Source organism: Choristoneura fumiferana, chromosome 13 (genome assembly GCF_025370935.1).
Source record: "Choristoneura fumiferana chromosome 13, NRCan_CFum_1, whole genome shotgun sequence".
NCBI classification, from domain to species: domain Eukaryota; kingdom Metazoa; phylum Arthropoda; class Insecta; order Lepidoptera; family Tortricidae; genus Choristoneura; species Choristoneura fumiferana.
The window spans coordinates 20,622,778-20,645,320 of NC_133484.1; the positions used below are offsets into that span (position 1 = coordinate 20,622,778).

Below are 22,543 nucleotides of genomic sequence, written 5' to 3' on the forward strand. Positions count from 1 at the left end.
CAATCACACGAGGGGGAAGCTTCTCTAGCGGCACAAGTGGTCAGTGACAATTTTCTTACGCACGAGCGCTGTATGCGAAAGTTAACCGCCCCAGGAAACGTAAGCAGTTCCGCGAACAGCAGCGATGCGATGCGTTGCTCACTGATCGCGCGACTTCCTGGAGCGTTCCCGACGACGATAACGACCACCGCATCACGCTCGCCGAGTGGGAACAAGTGCCTGCTCACCCGCGACCGACGAGGTAAGCTTATGCTGTTGTTAGACTCACAACTGGTAGCATGGTGTACGGTTGTGTCACTCTGAAGATGAGCTCTGGTTGAGTTCGAAACGCGTCAGTGTAGTGTGGTGGTGGTGATAGATGGGTTTGTGTGATTTGTGTGTGTTCTTACAGTGTGGAGGTGGAGGAACTGCGTGAACACGCATATTTTGCATAAGCTTAGCTATCGTAAGGTCGCGGGTGAGCAAGGAAATTATTTTAGTTCATTGGTATGGACCTCCGCAAAGTAACGCCTGATTCAATAAATTATTTAAGGTCATGTATATATTTGAACAAGTTAATGCTTTACAAAAATTTTCGTCAACTGTAACTATCTCCGGATGCTATCGTATAATTTCCATATTGATGAAGTCATTCACTAAGTGGACTCCTATTTGTTAACAATTTGTCCTTGAAGCATCTGCACTGGCACCTACCTTCTACTTAGCCTCTTGAACGCACACTCTTATAAACAAAGAGGATTTTAACGCAGGAACCAGTTTATTCCTTTCCGTACACAATGTTTATTTAATTTGCAGTACGAGCTGGAGGACCGCTGCGACGAGTTCACAGACGCCACCAACGCATAGCCGCGCGCCGGCGCCGGCGCCGCTCCTTAGTACCTTAGATAACATCTTAATTACTTAACTTTTGACCTCACTGTTATGCAGTTGTACGAGTTAATACCTACAAATAAATACTCCGAACTTAGGGATTACTTTACCGATGTTATTTTTGTAATAACTGTTAAGTATATGCTGTGATGATGCAACCAAAAACGTTAAGGATATTAAATAAAATAAAAATAAAAAATGCGTTTTTCTACCTTAAAGTAAAGCCTACTATATGTATAGATATCACATTTGGTATCTGTCAGTCTTAGCCTTCATAGTAAGGTGTTTTGCACGGTTTGCCATTATCCAATCCATTGTCCAGCAATGAGGGCTATAGCGTATGAATTCGCCGCTAGAGGCGCTAGTGTAGCATGAGGTCTCCGAAATGTCAAATCTCATAGTTTTTGGGTGATCTACGCGGGTTTATTTAATAATTAGAATAATATTGTGAATATTTTGCTATATCTGAAATTAATTATGGCAATTATGCGTTACGGGGCAATGAACGTCTGCGTGTTTTGAGACAGTTTTGTCTTTCGGAAACTTGTCCTCCCTTTTTTTCCGAACAAAACGGGACTACGCAACACTGTGGTTGCTCGATATTTTTATCGATATAGGTTTTTAAGCCACACTTAAAAACCTTACGCAACAGTGGCGCCATCTAGAAAGACAAAAAACGATAGCCCTAAGCTCATTGTGCAGTTCTAACTGAAAAAGAAATAATAAGTTTTCGTAAAAAAAAAAAAATTTTACGGCAAGATGTTTTTGCTGACTGTATGCAAAGAGAATATAACCACTACGTTTTAGTGTATGTTCATTGTCATGTAAACTTAATTTCCGTAGCAAATTTCAAGTCTACGCCATTAACCAATGAGGAGTTCCGTCCTGCGGAGACGATCCTGGCCTTGACTACTGCCAACTGCCAACCCTGCGAAAACCTGTTTATAGCCCTTATTACCCCACGATGAAAACAAATAATGGAACCGACTTCAAAAACCTTGATAATTATTTTCTATTACTTTAAAAGTCGGTGCCTCAGCACTAGCCAGCAGGAGTGGAACTAGGTGTTGTCACGTTAGTACTATTACCTATATATTCTGTCGTATAGTGGTCTACCTCACCTACATACTATATAATAATATTGGGCTTCAATCACTCCTGCTGGCTCGTGCTGAGGCACCAACTTCAAACTAGTATAAACTTATTTTCAAGGTTTTTAAAATTGCTCCATTTTTTTATCATTTTTTTTCATAGTTTTTAGTGATTTGTTGCCAAAGTGCATCTCACAACGATTCCATTATAACAGAGCACCGGTACCTACAGTACAGTCTTCTTTATTAGGTCCAGTTCACGAAATGATACTTTCTGATTGTAAAACTTGACTTGGTCTTAAAAATTCGAGGGTTGCCCTCGATTTCTCTAAGATCCCATCATCAGATCCTGAGTTGAGTGTCAATGGGACAAAAAAAAAACACGGAAATAAACAGACGAATTGAGAACCTCCTTCTTTTTTGAAGTCGGTTGAAAATACCACTACTATCTGTCAGGTTGGTAGAATGAGGGCTATCGTTTTTTGTCTCACTAGATGGCGCACTGTTGCGTGAGGTTTTTGAGTATGGTTTTGAAAGTTTGTTATTACGGGCGTGAAAACAAAGTTTAGATTAAAATCATATTTAATACACCTTAAAATATCGAGCATGCCACAGTGTTGCATAGTCCCCGTTTTGTTCGGAAAAAAGGGAGGACAAAGGTTTCCGAAAGACAAAACGTCTCAAAACACAAACATTCATTGCCCCGGAACGCATATTTGGCATAATTAATTTCATATATTGCAAAATATTCACAAAATTATTCTAATTCTAAATAAACCCGCATAGCTCACCCAAATACTATGAGATTTGACATTTCGGAGACCTCACGCTACACTAGCGCCTCTAGTGGCGAATTCATACGCGATAGCCCTCATTGAGATGACTTGATTTTGATTATGCATCTGTGGTTTTCGGCCGGGCTAAAACGAAACTCGAAGTTCGTGTCGTGCGGTCTCTTTGACACTTACACTGTTTAATACGAGAGCGAGAGGAACCGCATGACACGAACTTCGAGTTTCTAGTTTCGTAGTAGCCCTGCTGACACTTATACTATTTAATACAAGAGCGAGAGGGACGATACGTATAACAACAAATACTAAAAACAGAATAAAATAAATATTTAAGGGGTGCTCTTTACGGCAACAGGTAGTTGCTTGAAATATTTACAGAATATCAATTTGTATTTTAATTCACTTTAAAAATAAATAATTAAATTAAAATAGAATAAATATTTAAGGGGCTTCCATACGGCCAACGTGTTTTTTTTGTCCATTTTTGTTAGCTAATGTCTAATATTGGTACGGAAGTCCAACTCGCACTTGGCCGGTTTTTTTTATTTTGGTCGTGCGCAGCCGGGGCGTGTCGCTAGTATATATGATATTCCTCTACCCTCCAAATGTAGTATTGGCCTATTGAGACTTGGGATAGTATCAAAGAATAGTGGCCTGGGCCCGATTGCATAACAAAGTACAAGCTAATATTATTAGCGATTTTGTATTGAAATTCACTAATACTATTATTAGCTTGTACTTTATTATGCAATTGGACCCTGGCCACACTAGAAAAGAAACATTTAGCTAGAAATTAAAAAAGTATATATGGTTCTTGTCCTTTTCTTATCGTTCAAGCCAAATTCTATCTAATTATCCAATTTCATATGACGTATAGCATTTAAAATGTAATCTATTAGATTTTAGATTTCTGAACGAAAACCCATTTTGTTTATTTGCGTCACTTCCGGGCGCCTGCAGTTGGCCATTCTGGACGCTTCGCTAGGCGCAGGCAGCGCTGCCATCTTTCTTTTCCGTTATTAGTTGATTTGGCGCCTTTCCTGTGTTGGTTGTTCACGACTGTGGTGATTGTGTTACACGTTTCAAAATGGTGAGTTTTGCAAGAATTCGTGAAAAATAGTCGAATTTGTGGTGATTTTGTTGTGCGATTCGGTGAATTATGGTGTTATCTATCTACTGGCGAAGTTTCAGCCAAATACGACTAAATTTAATAGGATTTTTCGTGATTTTTAGGCTGGTGGTAAAGCGGGCAAAGATTCTGGCAAAGCCAAGGCGAAAGCCGTATCCCGATCAGCGAGAGCTGGTCTCCAGGTATGTAGATTAGTTATTATAATTTAATTGGTGAATTATAAACTCTACTTCATGAGGAAATTCTCAACGTAAAAATATTTTTCAATATTGAATAATACGCATGACCTCGCTAGTATGGCGGCGCTCAACTTCGTATACAGAAATCGATAGAGAAAATGTATCAATGACTTGTGTTTTTAGTTTCCCGTGGGAAGAATACATAGACATCTGAAAAATAGAACGACAAGCCATGGTCGTGTCGGAGCTACAGCTGCTGTTTATTCTGCGGCCATCCTGGAATATCTTACGGCCGAGGTAAGATTCAGTAATTCAGTAAACGACGCCTCTTGTCAATATGGCGGCTTAGCGCCAAACCATAATTATAATTCAGTTGTGTGTGTTCCTGAATAGGAGTGCTATTTTTCCAGTAAGATAATTGTACGGTTGTTTCTATTTTGTACAATTTAATGACTGCATTTTTGTATATTTTTCTAAGTCGTCAGAAGTCTTATTTGTTTTGGCGGGAAAATTGTTGTATTGTTTGGATTACTGTATTCAATTTTTTGTTATTTACATATTTAGACGAAGAAAAATCGGTACATTTATTCATGACACCGTTTAGTATTTGGAAGAATCAACTTTTTTTCATGTTTTAGATCTTTCATCTAAATTTTGGGAGGTGAATTAGATTCTAACGTATTATTTATTAGTAGGATTATTTATTACTATGCAAATACAGAGATTGTAATGAAGCTGTATTACGCAGGTGCTCGAGTTGGCAGGAAATGCTTCCAAGGATCTGAAGGTGAAGCGCATCACTCCCAGGCATTTGCAGCTGGCCATCCGAGGAGATGAAGAGCTGGACAGTTTGATCAAAGCCACTATTGCTGGTGGTGGTGTCATCCCACACATACACAAATCACTCATTGGCAAGAAAGGTGGCCCCGGAGCACCAGTTTAATTATAGGTATGAAAATAATGCATTTACTTTTGTAAGGGGAATGGTAGGTGGAGGAATATCTAAGCGTTTTGTCAAGTCAGTTAATCATCATTACCATCTCGTATTTATTACCACAATGAAAGTACAAGTTGCAATAATTTTGATAATGCATGATTTAGCATCAGTACAGTACCAACTTAGTTTTCATAAAACTATAACCCTGAGCATCATCTCTCTTCATAACACTTGCTGAAACGGTAATGACGAAAAAACACTAACAACAAAAACCCTGAATGTTTACCCTGGTTCTCACTTTGAAATGTGTGACTGAAGATAATCTAGTTGTCATGACATAACCCTGTTACAGTGTAAGCAATACTCTCACAAAATCAATTGGAGAACTTCAAAGATAATTACCTCTTCACTATACTTTGTTTTTTTAGGATTAGAAATAAGGTAAACAATCTTGACCAGTCTTTTTATTGAAAAACGTTTTTAATAAAATAAATAAAATCATATGTCCTTGCTAATTGTTACATATTTGCTGTGACTTATTTTTCAAGTTTAGAGGTTGACTTTTTTTTCATAAATAAATAACAATAAGAATTTTGAGTTGAACTCTATTCATATCACAAAATAAGAGGTAGCTTTAGGTACCAAAAGCAATTGAGTGATTATTGGTTAGTTAATAGTTAAGAGGGTAGCTTTTTTTTTTCATAAATAACAAACCTTATTGACATCAAAATTTTCATTTAATGATAGTTACATTTACACATTAAACTTGTTTTCAGGTATCCACTCGTAATAAAGTTCATACTGCATTTGACAAGTCTCCGGGCATGGCGGCAACATTGTAAAATTAACTTCTCAGCAGAATTGGTAAACATTGTTAACAACTAGTGATGTGGACAGTGGAGTGACTTCTGAGGATTCTTGTACCGGACTAAGCTTAGTTTAAGATTTAGAAATAAGAAGATTTGAATATGTTTGTATTAGTAATTAAGTTTCTGTTCATTCATGGGATATTTTTTACTCTGGACAAATGTGTTCAACTATTTTAGAGATAAAATTATTTGCTGCCAGTTTCACAGCTCTGTAACAGCCCGGTCAAGGTTTCAGCGTGTTGGGATTGGTGCAACATAATTTTGATTCAATGATTGCATTTTTAACTAAGATAAGCTGAAGTGTTGTTACTATTCTGTACCAACTTGATTTGTATTTTCATAAGGACATGATTGTATTAGCAATAGAAAAACATTGTTCTAAATTGTAATTTTGGTAATGATTGAACTGTTACAAGATGTAAGAAATGTATTTTGTTCTTTAAAATATATTGAGGAAGCACGAAAATCGTTTACTGGTCCCCTCTCAAAGTTTTTTTATGCTTACGACCCTACATACATAAGGACAATTTTGTCTATTTTGATCCCCTACTCCCAATTTAAGGCATGTAAGTTTTTTTTTTTTGCTATATACTAGTTCGGATAGAACAACGATTGTGCCAATGACAATGAGAAAAGGGAGCAGAATTCAATTGAAAAATATCACGGAATTTTGATAGGAACACGTAAGATTTATTAAGATCAAGACTGTCTTACGTAATTTTATTAACCCTGACGCAAAAGAGAGTGGTGTTATAAGCTTGATTGCTGTGTCTGTGGCACCGTAGCTCTCAAACGGGTGGACCGATAAGAAAGCGTTTTTTTTTTTATTTCAATGTTTCATCAAAATCGGTTTAGCCTTTTTTTAGGTATTGAACTTTGAAGTGAAAAAGTCGGGAGTTTTCCAACTTTGTTGTTTCATATCATAACAAAATATATAATATAGTATCAAATCACGGATAATATTTAGGATAACTTTATTTTCACAACTATAAGAACAGCCCAGTCATTCACGATGACGCGTGCCGTGGTTCTAACTAATTTTGACAAAATCACTCTTCTTTGTGGATGGCACTAGGTATAGGACCTTACCCATATCTTGCCAACGTCAACAGTCCTGCATTGCCACTGCTTGGAAATCCCTACTTATATTATAAATACGAAAGTAACTGTCCGTCTGTTACGCTTTTACATCGACACATTGAACCGAATTTGATGACGAAACATGTCTAAGAACCATTGCTAGAAAACCTGATTTCAAATAAAAAAAAAAAAACCGCATTCAAATCTGTCCACCTAGAGTTGACCTAGACTAGAGCTATGGTGTCACAGACAGACACACATGGCGGTCAAACTTATAACGCCCCTCTTTTTGTGTCGGGGGTTAAAAACCCAAAGCAAGATCAGCATAGAATGCCTTTTATTCCGGTAGAGGGCGCCACCGCGTGATAACCTAGATCCGCGCAGACGAAGTCGCGGGCATAAGCTAGTTCATTATACGTGCAATAAATTTAGTATGTAAATGTGTGTCAGCGATTTAGTGAGGTGTTTCGGACCTTAAGATAAGCTAACCTAACCAACAAAAAGTTAGAAAACCCCCGACTTTGTCACTTCAAAGTTCAATATCTCACGGCTGAACCGATTTTGATAAAACATATCTAAGAACCATCGCTAGAAAACCTGCTTTCCATAAAATAAAAAAACACATTCAAATCGGTCCACCCATTTAAGAGCTATGGTGCCACAGAGACATAGCGTACAAACTTACAAGACCCCTTTTTTGCGTCGGGTCGGGGGTTAAAATTAACAGGTATAGATGTGATTTTCTTGGCCTTAGGGAAAACAAAACGTGATTTACGTGACGAAGTGACACATACGTGACGTTGACAGCAGCTATTCAACCTAGTGTTGCCAGATTCGTAGATTTTCCGCTACAACTGGTAGCTAGCTAGAAGCACAATAAGCAATAGTACTACCGTACAGAAGGCTCTCTCGAACAAAAGTCAAGTTTAGGTATAAATCATTACCTACTCTTACGACTTGCACGCAAAATTGAAACTTATCATGTGACACGAGCGTTCATAATCCGTTGGGCATCGTTGAATCGAAACTGCAGGGCTACTCCGAAACTCGAAGATCGTGTCGTGCGGTCCCTCTCGCTCTCGTATTAAAATCATATATCGTAGTATAAGTGTCAAAGGGACCGCACGACACGAACTTCGAGTTTCGGAGTAGCCCTGCTGGTTTGGCGGCAAGAGCACAGGGTTCCCACTCGCCGATGAATAAAGATAACAGTGGGTAAACTGTCATCTCCCAGGATAACAGGATCAAAGGAATTTGGGCACAAATTTGTGCCTCTGGGAGAGGACAAGTTAATAAACAAGTAAATATTCCTTAACATACCTATATAACAACAAAGCATGACAATGATAACATAACTACCTTTGCCTACTACAGATTTCCGTATTGGCGAAATCATGTCTTAATATTATTTCTGACCAACCAATTACAGAATTTTATCAGTAGATAACTACAAACATACGAAACTATTACTAGGCAGGGACTTAGGAAATTAGAGAAGTAAATAGAACGACCTTTCAACATCTTTCGGAATGTTGAGAAATGATAATTCCGATTCCTTTATCTTCTTTTTAATTAATTAAACATCCGTAAACACAACAGTATAACTCAGACGGATTAAATCGTTTCGAAGTCATTGTTGCAAAATGAAATAAGTAGGTACCTACACAAAACACGCGCGACGCATCCAGCGTGCGAGCCGAACGGCAACCCATTGCCGTGCGCCTAATGATTAGGCGCTCCGGCCGAACGTACCTAAACTACGGAGTGTCTAACCCCTTTCAACGGAGAAATATTTCTTTTATGATGGTTTTTCTATTGGTAAAGTTTATAAACAACAGTTAGTGATAAGCCAACCACCAATATAAAAAGCTGTGCGGCTAATCTAATAGTTTTACGTCGAACCAATCATGCTTCGCTTTACACATTTTTATTTGGATGTTTCATGGTCGGTATCAGGGGGGCTACCTTCAGGGCTACTACGATTCTATAAACTCGAAGTTCGTGTCAGGCGGTCTCTCTGACGAAAGAGAGCTGAGCTGAGAGCGAGAGGGACGGTACGATACGAACTTCGAGTTTTGTAGTAGCCCTGCTTATCACCATGGGTAGCCAAAAAAAGTTGGCAACATTCATTCAAAGTCGCCATTTTGAGTACTTCGCAAATTGTTGTGTTAGTGTTAGTTTTATTTTAATTATGCATAGTGTGAAAGTAAAGTAACGTGTTTCTGCATTTGTGAATTGCTAAGAGAAAAGGACAATATTCTAATAATTAGCGTGTTTATGACATTAATAGTGCAATATCTTCATAATTTAATTGATTAGTCATGAGTTCGCGGCACCGTGATAGGAGTCGTTCGCGTTCTCGAGATCGTGATCGCCACAAGGATCGCGAACGCGACAAGGGCCGGGACCGGGACCGGGAGCGCGACCGCGACCGCGACCGCGACCGGGACAAAGACAGGGACCGCGAGCGCGACCGGGACCGCGGCCGCGACCGCGACAGGGATCGCCACCGCTCCAAGAGGTGAGGCTGTGACTCAGCGAGCTGCTGCTGGCACCTCACATTGTCTACGGGACTGTGTACATCACCTGCTGAAATTACGTGACATTGGATACATGATAGATGTTTAGTTGTTCACTGGCTTGTGCACATATGTTACAGAGACAAGGATGGTGAGCGCGCGCGGAGCCGTGACCGGCACAAGGAGAAGCGCCGCAGCCGCAGCCGCAGCCACAGCCGCGGCCGCAAGTCCAAGGACAGGTGAGCCAGGCCAGCTATACTGTTGCTCCACTGATCATGCCCTTCAATCCCTCATGAAATAAATATAGCACAAACAAAACCTTTACTGAAAGACATTATTAACAAAATTCCTCTGCTAGGGAGTGTCAAAACTAAAAAATAAAGCAGAAATAATAAATATTTGACTGTTATTGGTTATATTATTATTATTATTATTTTGTAATTCAGTCAAAGTCAAAATATCTTTATTCAATTTAGGCTATAACAAGCACTTATGAATGTAAAAAAAAAACTACCACCGGTTTGGAAAAACCTCTGTTGAAAAGAATCCGGCAAGAAACTCAATGACATATATATTTTTAAACAGATTTACAATATTATTAAATGATATCTATAAATCACAAGTATTTCACACAACTTTATTTTTAACACAGTAGGTTCGCTATTTGAAGGGAGCGCTAATGCGGATCGGAATTATTTCCAAATATCCCTGTCCATGATATAATCATTAACTTAATAATATGCCTTAAGTATTATGTCTTTTTGACAATAGATCTGAATTTTGTATTTATTATTTTTTTTTGGCATTTTTGACATTATTTCATTTTAATTGTATTCTGAGCAAATAAATTCTTTGAATCTTTAAATCAAACAAGTCATCAACTAGGGATTGTCAACAAGGATTTTAAATACTTCAGTTAGAAGGTAAAAACTTGTTATAGTGACAATAATCTGCAATTTAAAATAAATAAAAATTATAGGAAAATATTAAGAAATTTACCAACAGTTACAATGAGTTTGACTATAATCTGTAAATCCAAAGTATAAGAACTTTTGCTGTTTGATGTATGTAGATGTTGTGTTTATTAATATGATGGTGTTTGGTGCGTGCAGGGATGGTACGATAGCGCTGCTGGACCAGATGGTGGGCACCACGACGAAGGCGACGGCGCGCGCTGTGGCCGGCGCCACCGCCGCCAACCCCGCCGCGCACGCCGCCATCCTCGCCGCCGCCGCCGTCGCCCAGGTACTGCCCAGACACTGCCCTACTGTTGCGACACTATCTGCCACTTGCACCTTCTTAATGTAGCTGACAGGCCCCAGTCTGCTTTCACAGGGTACTAACCGTGATGTTACTTAGTAAAAGGGACAGCACTAGAAAGAAAATGATCTCAAAGGAGGTAGTGAACAAAAACAAAGGAAGGTTTCACAAGTCAATAATTGGGAAACACCACCTCAGTAGAGTACTTACGTAGTTTCACGGGTCCATCCATTTTATACCTACAAAAGAGTATAATGTGTGTAACACTGATAAACAAAGCACAGCCTAAATCACTGGCTCTAGAGTCTTGAAAATTGGCAGGACATATTCCCTGAGGATCACTAAGGTGGGATGTTACAGAATTCTTATGAGATAGAAAAGACGGCCAGTGAAATTACTGGCACGCGAGGTATCCCATCTTAGGCCCTTAGGTTGGCAACGCGTCTGCAATATCCCTGGTGGTGCAGATGTTTATGGTCGGTGGTGATCTCTTACCATCAGGAGACCCATTTGCTTGTTTGCCATCCAGTCAATTAAAAAAAACTAACAAATTTTTATTATTTCTATGTATTTGAAGTTGTGTTATATTATGAAGCTAGTTTTAGATAATTTTAAAATTACCTACTTACATTCATAACATTCCTATATTTTGAGTATAAATTTTAATTAACAATCTGCTAGGTACTTCTGGTTGGAGCACTTGTTGCCTGCCAAAGATGAATAGATTCAGCATGAAAGTATTTGGGAAATAGTCTTAGAGCAACTCAGGTTTCCTACCGGAAGGGAGTAGCCTTAGCGGTAGATTACCTTTAACCCTTTAACCGCCATTGTCTGAATTATAAGACAAAAATTATCCAGCTCATTTCGCCGCAGTATTATAATTAAGACAAAATGTCATATAGTTTCGATGTAGGTGGCGATACGGGCACGTACGAATGAAAACGTAGTGGCTGTTAAAAGGTTAAAACAGTTCTGGCGTTTGTTGCATTGGGAAATGTGCACACAAGTGCAGTTCCGCACACTTACATGCAAAAATAAAACTGCCACCTGACTGTAATGACGACGTTAACACATAAATAATCCAACTATACACTAATAATTCGTGTACACATGACTCAAAACTCACACATTGACAGTAAGATCACTTTTTCATTTGTTCATCGGCGAAAAGTCGGATTTATCGCTTGACCATCCGAAATTTGTACGAATTAGCGGACTCGATGTTGGTAAACGAATCGGGCAATAATGTACGACTTTGTTGTTTAAATGTAATCATCATCATCATCAGCCGGAAGACGTCCACTGCTGGACAAAGGCCTCCCCCTTAGAACGCCACAATGAACGACAACTCGCCACTTGCATCCACCGGTTTCCCGCCTCTCACGCTTCTCTGTAAATGTAATCAATAGCAATAATACGATAACAATTTACTTACATGTGAAATGTAACACCATCTTTTTGCAAGCTTGATGTCCCAGATCACTTTTTACAGCAGAAAACTGAACAATTCGGCATTTTTAGCACTTTAGCGTTCACTCGCGCGACTCGGTTCGGTCTAGTAGTTTGAAATCCGAGCGCGCCTTGTTTTATAAAATTCGTATGCCCAGTTAGGCCTGTACTTTGACAGAGGGGAACGCGGCGAATGGCTACTCCCTACCGTAGGAAGCCCGCGTTGCTCTAAGAAAAATAGTAAATATGAATTTGTAATGATTTCAGCATAATAACAATGAGTGCCAGGTACCTACATCTTTTGCAAGTGTTTTTTTTTTCATTTACTGGAATGACTCATAATAAATACTCATGATCATAATGAATTGATGGCCATTAATATTGTGTTGTAGAAATATGTCAACTACATGGTAAGAATACTCGTTTTATTTCTTATTTTCATTAGATTGTAAAGCGGCTCGTAGACGGGCCATATTTTCACTGCAATTTGTGGCCGGCAACTATTGGTGTCCCTCTCTTACTCACATGTTAGACAGGGACACCAATAGTTGCCGGCCACATATTGCAGTGAAAATATGGCCCGTCTAGGAGCCCCTTAACAGGTACAAAATTGTTCATACTTACCTATATTTTTAATTTGATTAATTCAAAACATTTAGGATTGTTTGTATGAGGGGTGGCATGTGGTCCATTCTACTTAATTATTATTATTATATTATACATAACTTTATTAATGTAACGTTATTTGCATATAACTTTCCGAAGACGCCTCTGCTTAAAATGTATTTGGTTCTCACGTCAACTTGCTTCATTGCGATTAGACAACGTGAATAATTAGATTAAATATCTAACACACAATTGCTTTGTTAACTAACTACGGTAAGTAAAAAAATATATATACATATTTATTACCATGTTACCAGCTTATTATGGCAATAAGGTACTATTAGAAAATACAATGTGTAAGACACTAGTTTCACCGCCAGCGAGAAGTGTTTTTAATATGTAAATTGTACTGGTTTTTCCGAGCGACTGTCATACTACAAGACACTTCTCGTTACTCGCTGCGCTGCAGTGGGACTAGTGCAACCCCTCGTATGCTTGAGATGAGACACGCATCTGTGTCAAATGTAAGGCTATCATTCTGTTTTTTTTTAATCAGCAGAATTTGTGGTTATTAAAACTAGAATTCAGCACAAAGCGAGTAAAAAACGAGTCTATCAGTCTCTCAAAGGGCCGGCGACGCACCTGTGATACGTGTTGGCAGGTAGGTGTCTATGGGCGGCGGTGATTACTTCACATCAGGTGACCCGCATACGAGGGGTTGAGTGACATTATGCTACATGTGTACAATGTGTATATTTTTTTGGCAACAATCAATATGCAAATTGAAATAGATTGAGGTTGTGAGATGTGGTGTCAGACGTTCGTGGCGGCGCGTCGCATCGCGGCGCCGGTGCAGCCGGCGGCGGCGGCGGCGGCGGCGCTGTCGGCGGCCACGGCCATCCCGCCGCCCACCTCCGTGCAGCAGAAGCTGGAGCTCATGCAGGCGCGCTCCGAGGCGCGCTACCGCGACAAGCCCGCGCCCGCCGCCCACGACTACCACCCCGACGACGACAAGGACGACGGACAAGGTAACACCGCACCACACACACCACACACACTGCCCTTGCCCTGCCCACGTGACAAGCAAACAACAACCGTACAGTAACGGCAGCACCAATATCTGACACGACAAAGCGTGCATTCTCTGTACCAGCCATTCTCAAAGTGTGCTCCACGGACTCTGACGCTCCGTGAAGATTCTGCGGGGGTACCGCAAAAAGACTGCAAATAGTTAAAAGTAGTAACTTAAAGTGTACCGTAAGGTGGCAAAGTACAATCTCCCATTCAATTATGTAGTTGTTTTTGCCTATAATAGGGCTCCATCACCAAAAAACTGAAAACCGCTGCTCTTGCTCTATACTAAGTACTTACTCTATTTCTAGGGCCAGTAGGATGTGTCAGATATTGTTGCACGTTCTGCTGTGGCAGATATTAATTCAGGCGACTGTACATGAACGCTTTGGGCTTAAAACCACTAAATTTCATAATACCTTATTCACTAATACCCCTAATTTTCAAATTACCATGGGCTCATAATATCTAAAATGTCAAATTGTCTCTTGTATTAAAATGAACGAAATTCATTATGACTTTGACTTAAAAAAATGTCATATTCTCTAAATACCTAAAGATTGAAATGCACAATTCATTCAAATACCGAATGACAGAAACTACAAAATATTAAAACAACTCAAACCGAAAACACCCAAAAGGCAAAATGCCTAATTTTTTTTCACAGGTGGTGTTTGAGAAATTTGATGTTGATATATTTCCTGTTCAACATACAAATTTAGGTATGTTAACTTTTGGTAGTTTTAAGCATATGTTGTTTTGCCATGAAAGTGATTTTGAAGTTTAGGTATTATGAGGCTAAGGTATTTTGAAATTCAGCCATATTAAGATTCCGGTGTTAAAAGAAAACAAAATTAGGCATTCTGCGATTTAGGTATTTTGAGACCAAGATGTTCTGAGATCTGGGAATATTGATAAAAAGGTAAAATGCAATTTAGAAGTTATAAGCCCAAAGCACATGAACACCTGAGGCGAGCTCTCTCACTACACAAAATGTTCACTCCATGCCATTGGAACTATTATCCACTGTATTAAAAATAAAAACTTAGTTTAAAATGTCTACCCTATTTAAAATAGACATCTGCTTTACTGAAACAATTCCATATATGTTTTATAAAGCAGACAATATGCCTTCAAAGGTCCAACCAAAGCCTAATCTATAAACTTTGTAGTTGAAATGGATGGAAAAAGAATTGTTGATTTTGGTCAAAAACATAATTATTATTTTTACACCAAGATAACCTTTAGTAAATAATTTAATTTATTAAGGCCTGTCTCACTACTTATCGATGTTTTTTTTGTGACAGATAAATGTGATGCCTTCTCTGTTTCTTTTAATACAACAAGCAGAGACACCATCACTGAATCTGTCACAGAAAAATTATCAATGAGTGGTGACACAAGCCCCGAGCTTGATGGTTCGTAATTGTGATAAATATGTGTTATAGATAAATGGCAAATTTATGGTAAGAAATACTCAGTTTTATTAAAACGCTTTATTGAAATTTATAATTTAATCCAAAAAACTTAACCCTTTGAGATTTCCAATGTTAAAATGACCCAGTGATATTACATATTAAACTGTGAAGGAACTGTTTCGCCTATGATAGTAAATAGATGCTTAATTATCGTCGGCATTCGCAAAGAAGTCGAGCGCTTATGCCCGGTTCACATTATTCCAGTAAAATCGGCACGAGTAGGCAGTAGCGACACATTGCGGGGTCACAATCCAAACGAGTTGCACAAGATCGATCGAGCACCGCAGTGTCATACTACTGGAATAATGTGTACCGGCCATTACAATAGAAGCAGGTATTGAGGTGTGTGTGTGTGTGTGTGTGTGCGGCAGGCCCGCCGGGCGAGACGGCGGCGGAGCGACGCGCGCGGCGGCGGCGCACGCGCTGGACGGGCGGCGAGCACGACAAGACCTTCATCCCCGGCCTGCCCACCGCGCTGCCCTCCACGCTCACGCCCCAGCAGGAGGAACAGTACCTACGTGAGTACTGACTACTGACCACTGACCACTGACCACTGACTACCACACACCACGCGACACGACACACTTCTTGTATTGTATTACACCCGTGTCGCTGTCTATATTTTACTACTCGTAAAACTCGTTACCCGTTACTCGTTATCTCTAAAGGCGGAGACATACTACTAAAACGCGACGTTACGCCGCGTCGTCCGACGCATATTTGTATTAGCAACTGACCATAATAATAATAAATATAAGTGTCGCAAGCGCGGCGTGGCGTCGGGTTTTAATAGTATGTATGTCCGCACCTTTAACCGAGCCAGATTTTTAAACAGATGACTGGTCGTTACTAAATTAATATACTAGTTTTCGAATGATATATCGGTCTGTGCATTTAAAAATCCGGATGATTTTTAATACAGTCGAACGAAAAATAGTAGACCTGTTCATAGTGATATTGACTTTTTTAATGTTTGCAGTCAATCTGTGAGTTTGAAAATCTAGATTGGTTTGTTTTATTGAATTTGTTGTTGAAATTTAATGTTAGGGTATACCCTGTCTTATATGTTTGTGTTCTATACTGACTGTTGTTTTTTTTTCATATTGTTTAATTATACATGTTTCTGTCAACTGTTGAAAAACATTGTCTTCCATGTTTAAAACCACAAATATTGATTGAGAGAATTATTTACTGTATATCATCTCTATCCGTCAACTTTTTATTTGTTTGTCTATACCATAATATCTACTGAAGTGATTAATATCTGGCTGTGATTATAGTTTCTGTGCAAATGTATCCGTCCTGACAACTCCTAGTAATCTTTTGCTCGTATCAAAATTGACTTTAAATTTCAGCGTAAATGACAGTAGCATACAAAGTTCCCGACGACGTTACCGGACCGTCCGGCCGTCATGTCCCTCCGAACCACTATTAGTATTGTTGTAGAGTAGGTAAGTGGCGCGAGGGTGGTTGGGGGGTGTTGTGCGGGTGTGTTCTAATGCGTCGGTGTGGCCGCGCGCGCGGGCTAACCCCTTCCCTTGCAGTGCAGCTGCAGATCGAGGAGGTCAGCCGCAAGCTGCGCTCCGGAGACCTCGGCATCCCCGCCAACATCGACGAGAGGTAACCATCGCCAACCGCCGCCGCCGCCGCCGCCTTGGCTGCCGGTTGTATGCGCCTCATAAGGTGACCCGGCGAAGGCCGATCCGAACGTCCCAGATACCTGATCGTGTACCGAGTGCTACGCTATCCATGACCTAATTTTTCTTATAAGAATACTCGGATTGTGGATAACGACGTTAGCATTTATTTATTCAGACTCGGATCCGCCTTCGCGACGAATGAGCTTTTTCAAACATTTTTCTTTACAAAACGATTACAATGAGTGCATAATTACGTCGTTCTGTTTCCAGGACAGATGTTAGACGGCCGACGAACTTCCGCGGTTTCTCTAATCAGAGCTGATCTAATACTTGTCTCGATCTAGCACTTCCATGACATTTAGATTCATTAGCAAATGATCCGATAACAATATGTTCTCACTCTCAAATATTCAATGTAATTGTAGCTGAATTTGAGTCGCGTCGACAGACGACTTCCCCTGTAATTATTGCTGGTAGATAGAATAAGAATATTAAATATTAATGATATACGTTCTAAAAAAATAATTAAACAAAGCAGTAGGTGCCAGCCGGCGCACGGCCACTAATGCCAGCTTGTCATGTTGCAGGTGAACCGACAGACAAACATACAAACTAATGGTTCATTAATAATCACTCTTTTCAGCAACAGGAAGTTAATCATTAATTTCTTTCTAATCTAATTATTTTCAGGGTTAACTTTGTAATTTAAATTGCAGGTTTAATCGAATATAATGAAACATTTCCTTCTCAGGGTGTTAGGACGCGGTTTAGGTGTAGGGGCGGGCGGGCCGCACGCTCAGCACTTAGCTCATTAGGCGGCGCGGCGCCCGACACATCCCGCACATTAACATGACCAGTGACCACTAGTCTAGCGGTAGCGACAACATCCACAACCATGTTAGGCTGTACACGATTATTTCGTCAGGACCTCACTCAAAACTGTAAAAAGGCAAATGCTGTCTGCCTCTTTGCTAAATATCTTGAAGTGAATAAAAGTAAATAAGTATCTGTTTGCACAGTAAAGTTCAAGTTTGCACTAATTATTTATTCGAAACGTGCAAGTAGAGGAGCTTACTGTTTATTCCCTTCAGCCACATTGTGATTTGATCGACGACTGCCACCCTCGCGTATCCCGAGCTCCCGACCACGCGTGCACAATGAAAGTTAAATAAATCCAGCGTAACTGCACATTCCGCAGCGATCATTTTTGTGTGCTCCAGGTGAATTGTCTAAAAATTGGCCTTTTTATCGAGTAAAAAGTTAACGGAATTCGTCAAACTAAAGATGTTAAGGAATACCCATACGCCTAAAATAAAAATAAATGTATTGTTAAATGCGTAATCTGCTTCACGATGTCTGTTATCACATTTATTTTTTATTTATCAAAATATCGCGAGGAGTTCCCAAAACGCACCAGACCAGCGTGGGAACTACGGCCCAAGCCCTCTCATTCTGAGAGGAGGCCTGTGCCCGGCAAAGGGACACGAATATAGGCTGGGATGATGATGAAAGTCGCGACAATCGAACGTGGAGCACGCGAAGCCTTGTTTGGTGTGTTGTGCGCGGGTGGTGGGTGGGGGGTGGTGGGAGCGGCCCGGTACAGCGCGGTGTGTGACGGGCAGGTCGCCGTCGCCGGAGCCGATCTACTCGACGGACGGCAAGCGGCTGAACACGCGCGAGTACCGCACGCGCCGCAAGCTGGAGGAGGAGCGCCACCGCCTCGTCACGCGCATGCAGACCATCAACCCAGACTTCAAACCGCCGCCTGACTACAAGTACGTACACGCACTACACACACACACACACACACACACACACACACACACACACTGACCTAAACACGGTACAGAATTATAGGGTCAGTCAAGGAAGAAACCAATGGGGATGAACAAAAAAGACTGACCCAAGCACCCCGCAGAGAATGCATGCTCCTCTCCCGGCTTTCCAGCATATGGCTGAAACAAGTTTCTGCACGTAAATAAGAAACTCCTCCAATACTGTTCTTCCCGCAATAAGCTCCAGGGAGCAGGTTCAATATGGCGTCTGCAAAAAAAAATGGCGGAGGAATGAAATTAAAGCTAATAATTAGCCCATTCTAAATCGACGCTCGAAATTTTGGTTGAAGTGCGGTGAAAAATGCTGATTTGATTATCCGCTTCTGTTTGAAACACTTGACTGTGCGCTTCCTGAACCCGCCTAAGTGTGATGCAGACTGCCAACCAATATTATAATGTTCGACTGCATAATCTAGTTTCTTTTTTATGAACTTGTCGACCTCTTTTTATATTTGATACCCAAAGTGCTCCATATAAACTTTCAGGGGTCTACGAAGTCAAAAAAATCGTTTACACACAAACAAACAATCTTATTTTAAAACGAATATACTCATTCCGCTGTGGGTAAAAAATGTGAGGTGTGTGTTGCAGCCGCCGATAATCCGCGTGCACGATAAGGTGATGATCCCCCAGGAGCAGCACCCCGACATCAACTTCGTGGGGCTGCTGATCGGGCCGCGCGGGAACACGCTCAAGGCCATGGAGAAGGAGACCGGCGCCAAGATCATCATCCGCGGGAAGGGCTCCGTCAAGGAGGGCAAGGTGCAGCCACCATCACACCTTCTTGATCGTATTGTGCACCGCCTCTTTGAATTGCTCTTCTAAAGCAAGAGCTTACTAAAGCCGTTGAAAGCAACCGCCCCGTACAACATCCGCGCTCCCTTCGCAGGGGACGAGACATTCGACATTTGGTGTATAATTGTGATGTAATAGTCGTAAAGTACATACATAATTGTTCGTGAAGGTGGGGCGCAAGGACGGGCAGCCGCTGCCGGGCGAGGACGAGCCGCTGCACGCGTACATCACGGCCACCAGCGCGGACTGCGTGCGCAAGGCGCTCGACAAGATAAAGGAGGTCAGTGGGGCACAGAACTATCGAGCCACACACGGGTGACAGAACTATCGAGCCACACACGGGTGACAGAACTATCGAGCCACACACGGGTGACAGAACTATCGAGCCACACTCGGGTGACAGAACTATCGAGCCACACTCGGTGACAGAACTATCGAGCCACACACGGGTGACAGAACTATCAAGCCAACTCGGGTGACAGAACTATTCGAGCCACACGGGTGACAGAACTATCGAGCTTTTTCTTTCTAACTAGAAACTTATTGATGGCCACTCGTTGACGCTATCGACCAGACACGGTAATGCTTGGTTGAGCAACAATTTGACAGTATCGCCGATCAGAACTTTGACGTGAATTCTGTTCATGAGCCACAATGAGACAGAATTGGTAATCTGGCTGGCCTGATGTTGATACAGAAATTGTTGTAAATGAAACTATATTCATATGTGTTTGTCTTTTTAACATTAATATAATTTTCGTTGAAGGTTTTTATGTAGTAAGTTATAAACTGATAAGTTCGCGCGACACGCGGTACCATCGGATCGAAAGCGGGCACGTGGTGTGTCAGCTGTCAGCTGTCGTGTGACGTGTCGTACGTTTGCGCAGGTGATCCGTCAGGGCGTGGAGGTGCCGGAGGGGCAGAACGACCTGCGGCGCATGCAGCTGCGGGAGCTGGCGCAGCTCAACGGGACCTCAGGGAGAGCGACGCGCCGCGCTGCGCCAACTGCGCCGCCGCCGACCACCGCACCTGCTCTGTCCCGACAAGCCCAACGTCACCAGCAGCGTCGTCTGCAGCGCGTGCGGCGGCGCCGGACACATCGCCAAGGACTGCCGCGCCAGGCGACCCGGACACGCGCCCCAGCACCCCGCCTGACAAGGTACATCTACACTACACTACGTCACGTCTCAAGCGGCCCTCTAACGCGACTCGCACGATATTTATAGCACTCCTAAACTTGGCTTAACACACTCGCCGAACTCATGCAATATGATCGAGTGATATCCATAAAAGAGCTGTGTGTGATACCCTCGTGCCGTGCGGCCAATGTGAATGTACACAATAACATCAAGGGAATTAGGAGTCTATGACAATGTAACAAAGTAAAAACTCTTTTGTTTTTCTATTGTTTTACACCATGCCAGTTTGACGGCAGTTTGACTTTATTCTCGAAACAATTGGATTCTAATTGCTTTATAATTTTTTTTTCAAAATATTTATATGGTGGGCTTCAGGAGGATACGCGAACTGATACAGATAATGGTTCCTTTTTAAGTCCAGTTTAGACTTGCAAGAAAAATCGTACAAGTTGCATTACATTGCGGCGCTCGATTGACCGCTACAAACAAACTCGTTGGCTTTGCGATCTCGCAGCATGATGCGACTGGGAAGGTTTTTCTGGCAAGTCTAAACCAGACTTTAAAATAGCGTCTTTAAAAAAATCGTCTATCCGCGGAAACTATGCAATTTTTCGGGATAAAAACTATCATATGTCCTTCCCCGAGACAAACTGTCTGTATACCGAATTTCATCTAAATCGGGCTGCGGTTGAGACGTGTTGAGGTTACAAATAAACAAACAGACTTACAAGCTTTCGCATTTATAATATAATGGGGTAACTGCTTGTAGGTAAATTATTTAACTGCTCCCAGAATTAAAACAGTTTCTAAGCTGAGCTGCGCGCAGTCAGACAGATTATGATAATATGAGTTTCTCATAGACATATGAAACCATAAAAATATATCGAGTACTATGAATTAATAAATTGATGAATTTAAGTGAAAGAACCTAGGGTTTTCCTTCTAGAAGAATATCACAGTACGATATTTTTGTTCCATTTTCGCAGATAGTCTGCAAAAATGTATCAACAAATTAAAAGTAGAAGTAATTTCCAGTACACAGGCGAAGTATCCGCCTTTGCCAATTCGTATGTGTCATCGAGCCGCATTTATATCCGAGTTGTGTTCCAGGCCAAGATCGACGAGGAGTACATGTCTCTGATGGCGGAGCTGGGCGAGGCGCCGCTGGCGCGGCGCGGGCGGGGGCGGGGCGGGGGCGGCGGCGGAGGCGGGGGCGGCGCGCGGCGCTTCGGCGGGCTGTTCCAGGGACAGCAGCCCGGCGCGCCATCATGCCCGCTCCTATGGGTACGCACATCACTTTAAACTGGATATACAGCCTTATTCATAAAAACCTTAATTGAGGTTTGATCGGTCTGTTACTTAGCAGACTGATTAAGCTTAATAGACGGTTGTCAAGAAGTATGATTCACACTTGCTAGCAGTCTGCTAGTTGTTGAGCTGCTGATAGACGGATTAGACGCGTTATGTTGGCCACCTTGACAAATCAAAGACAAAAATGGCCTAATCGATAATTAAAAAAAAATTGGCAGCAGTGACAGCAAATTAGCAGGAAAAAAAATAAAAGCGAGATTTTGTTTTCCCGCCATTTCCGAATCGCATGTTTATGTGTGCAAAAAGTCATAATTATGTTAATCATCCTATTTTTTTTCATATTTATTGTTAATTTATTGTTGCTAATTTAGAGGATTTTTAAATACAAATCCTGAAAATAAATTTTCCAGTTTTTTTTTTTTAATCTTTACGTAGCCCTGCCTTCACTATAAATATCTTCGGTATGGTTTTTTGCTCGTGTCAAAGTCAGCTGT

The 22,543-nt window shown here is 41.2% G+C and overlaps 2 protein-coding genes across 2 annotated transcripts; both read left to right on the forward strand.

The window, feature by feature from the left end:
* Positions 1-3,733: 3,733 nt before the first annotated feature.
* His2Av (Histone H2A variant) lies at positions 3,734-6,355 on the forward strand. Its single transcript, XM_074096949.1, has 5 exons — positions 3,734-3,842; positions 3,986-4,063; positions 4,244-4,357; positions 4,809-5,009; positions 5,774-6,355. The coding sequence occupies exons 1-4, from the start codon at positions 3,840-3,842 to the stop codon at positions 5,001-5,003; spliced, it is 390 nt and encodes a 129-aa protein (XP_073953050.1). The 5' UTR covers positions 3,734-3,839; the 3' UTR covers positions 5,004-5,009; positions 5,774-6,355.
* Positions 6,356-9,065: 2,710 nt separating this feature from the next.
* Positions 9,066-20,754, forward strand: LOC141434541 (splicing factor 1-like). The gene is given in 12 exon segments (XM_074096963.1): positions 9,066-9,467; positions 9,606-9,704; positions 10,578-10,710; positions 13,598-13,808; positions 15,701-15,847; positions 16,874-16,949; positions 18,592-18,743; positions 19,394-19,566; positions 19,769-19,879; positions 20,487-20,571; positions 20,574-20,627; positions 20,630-20,754. Coding segments are annotated over 12 exon segments (1,566 nt in total). The 5' UTR covers positions 9,066-9,267.
* The last annotated feature ends 1,789 nt before the right edge of the window (positions 20,755-22,543 follow it).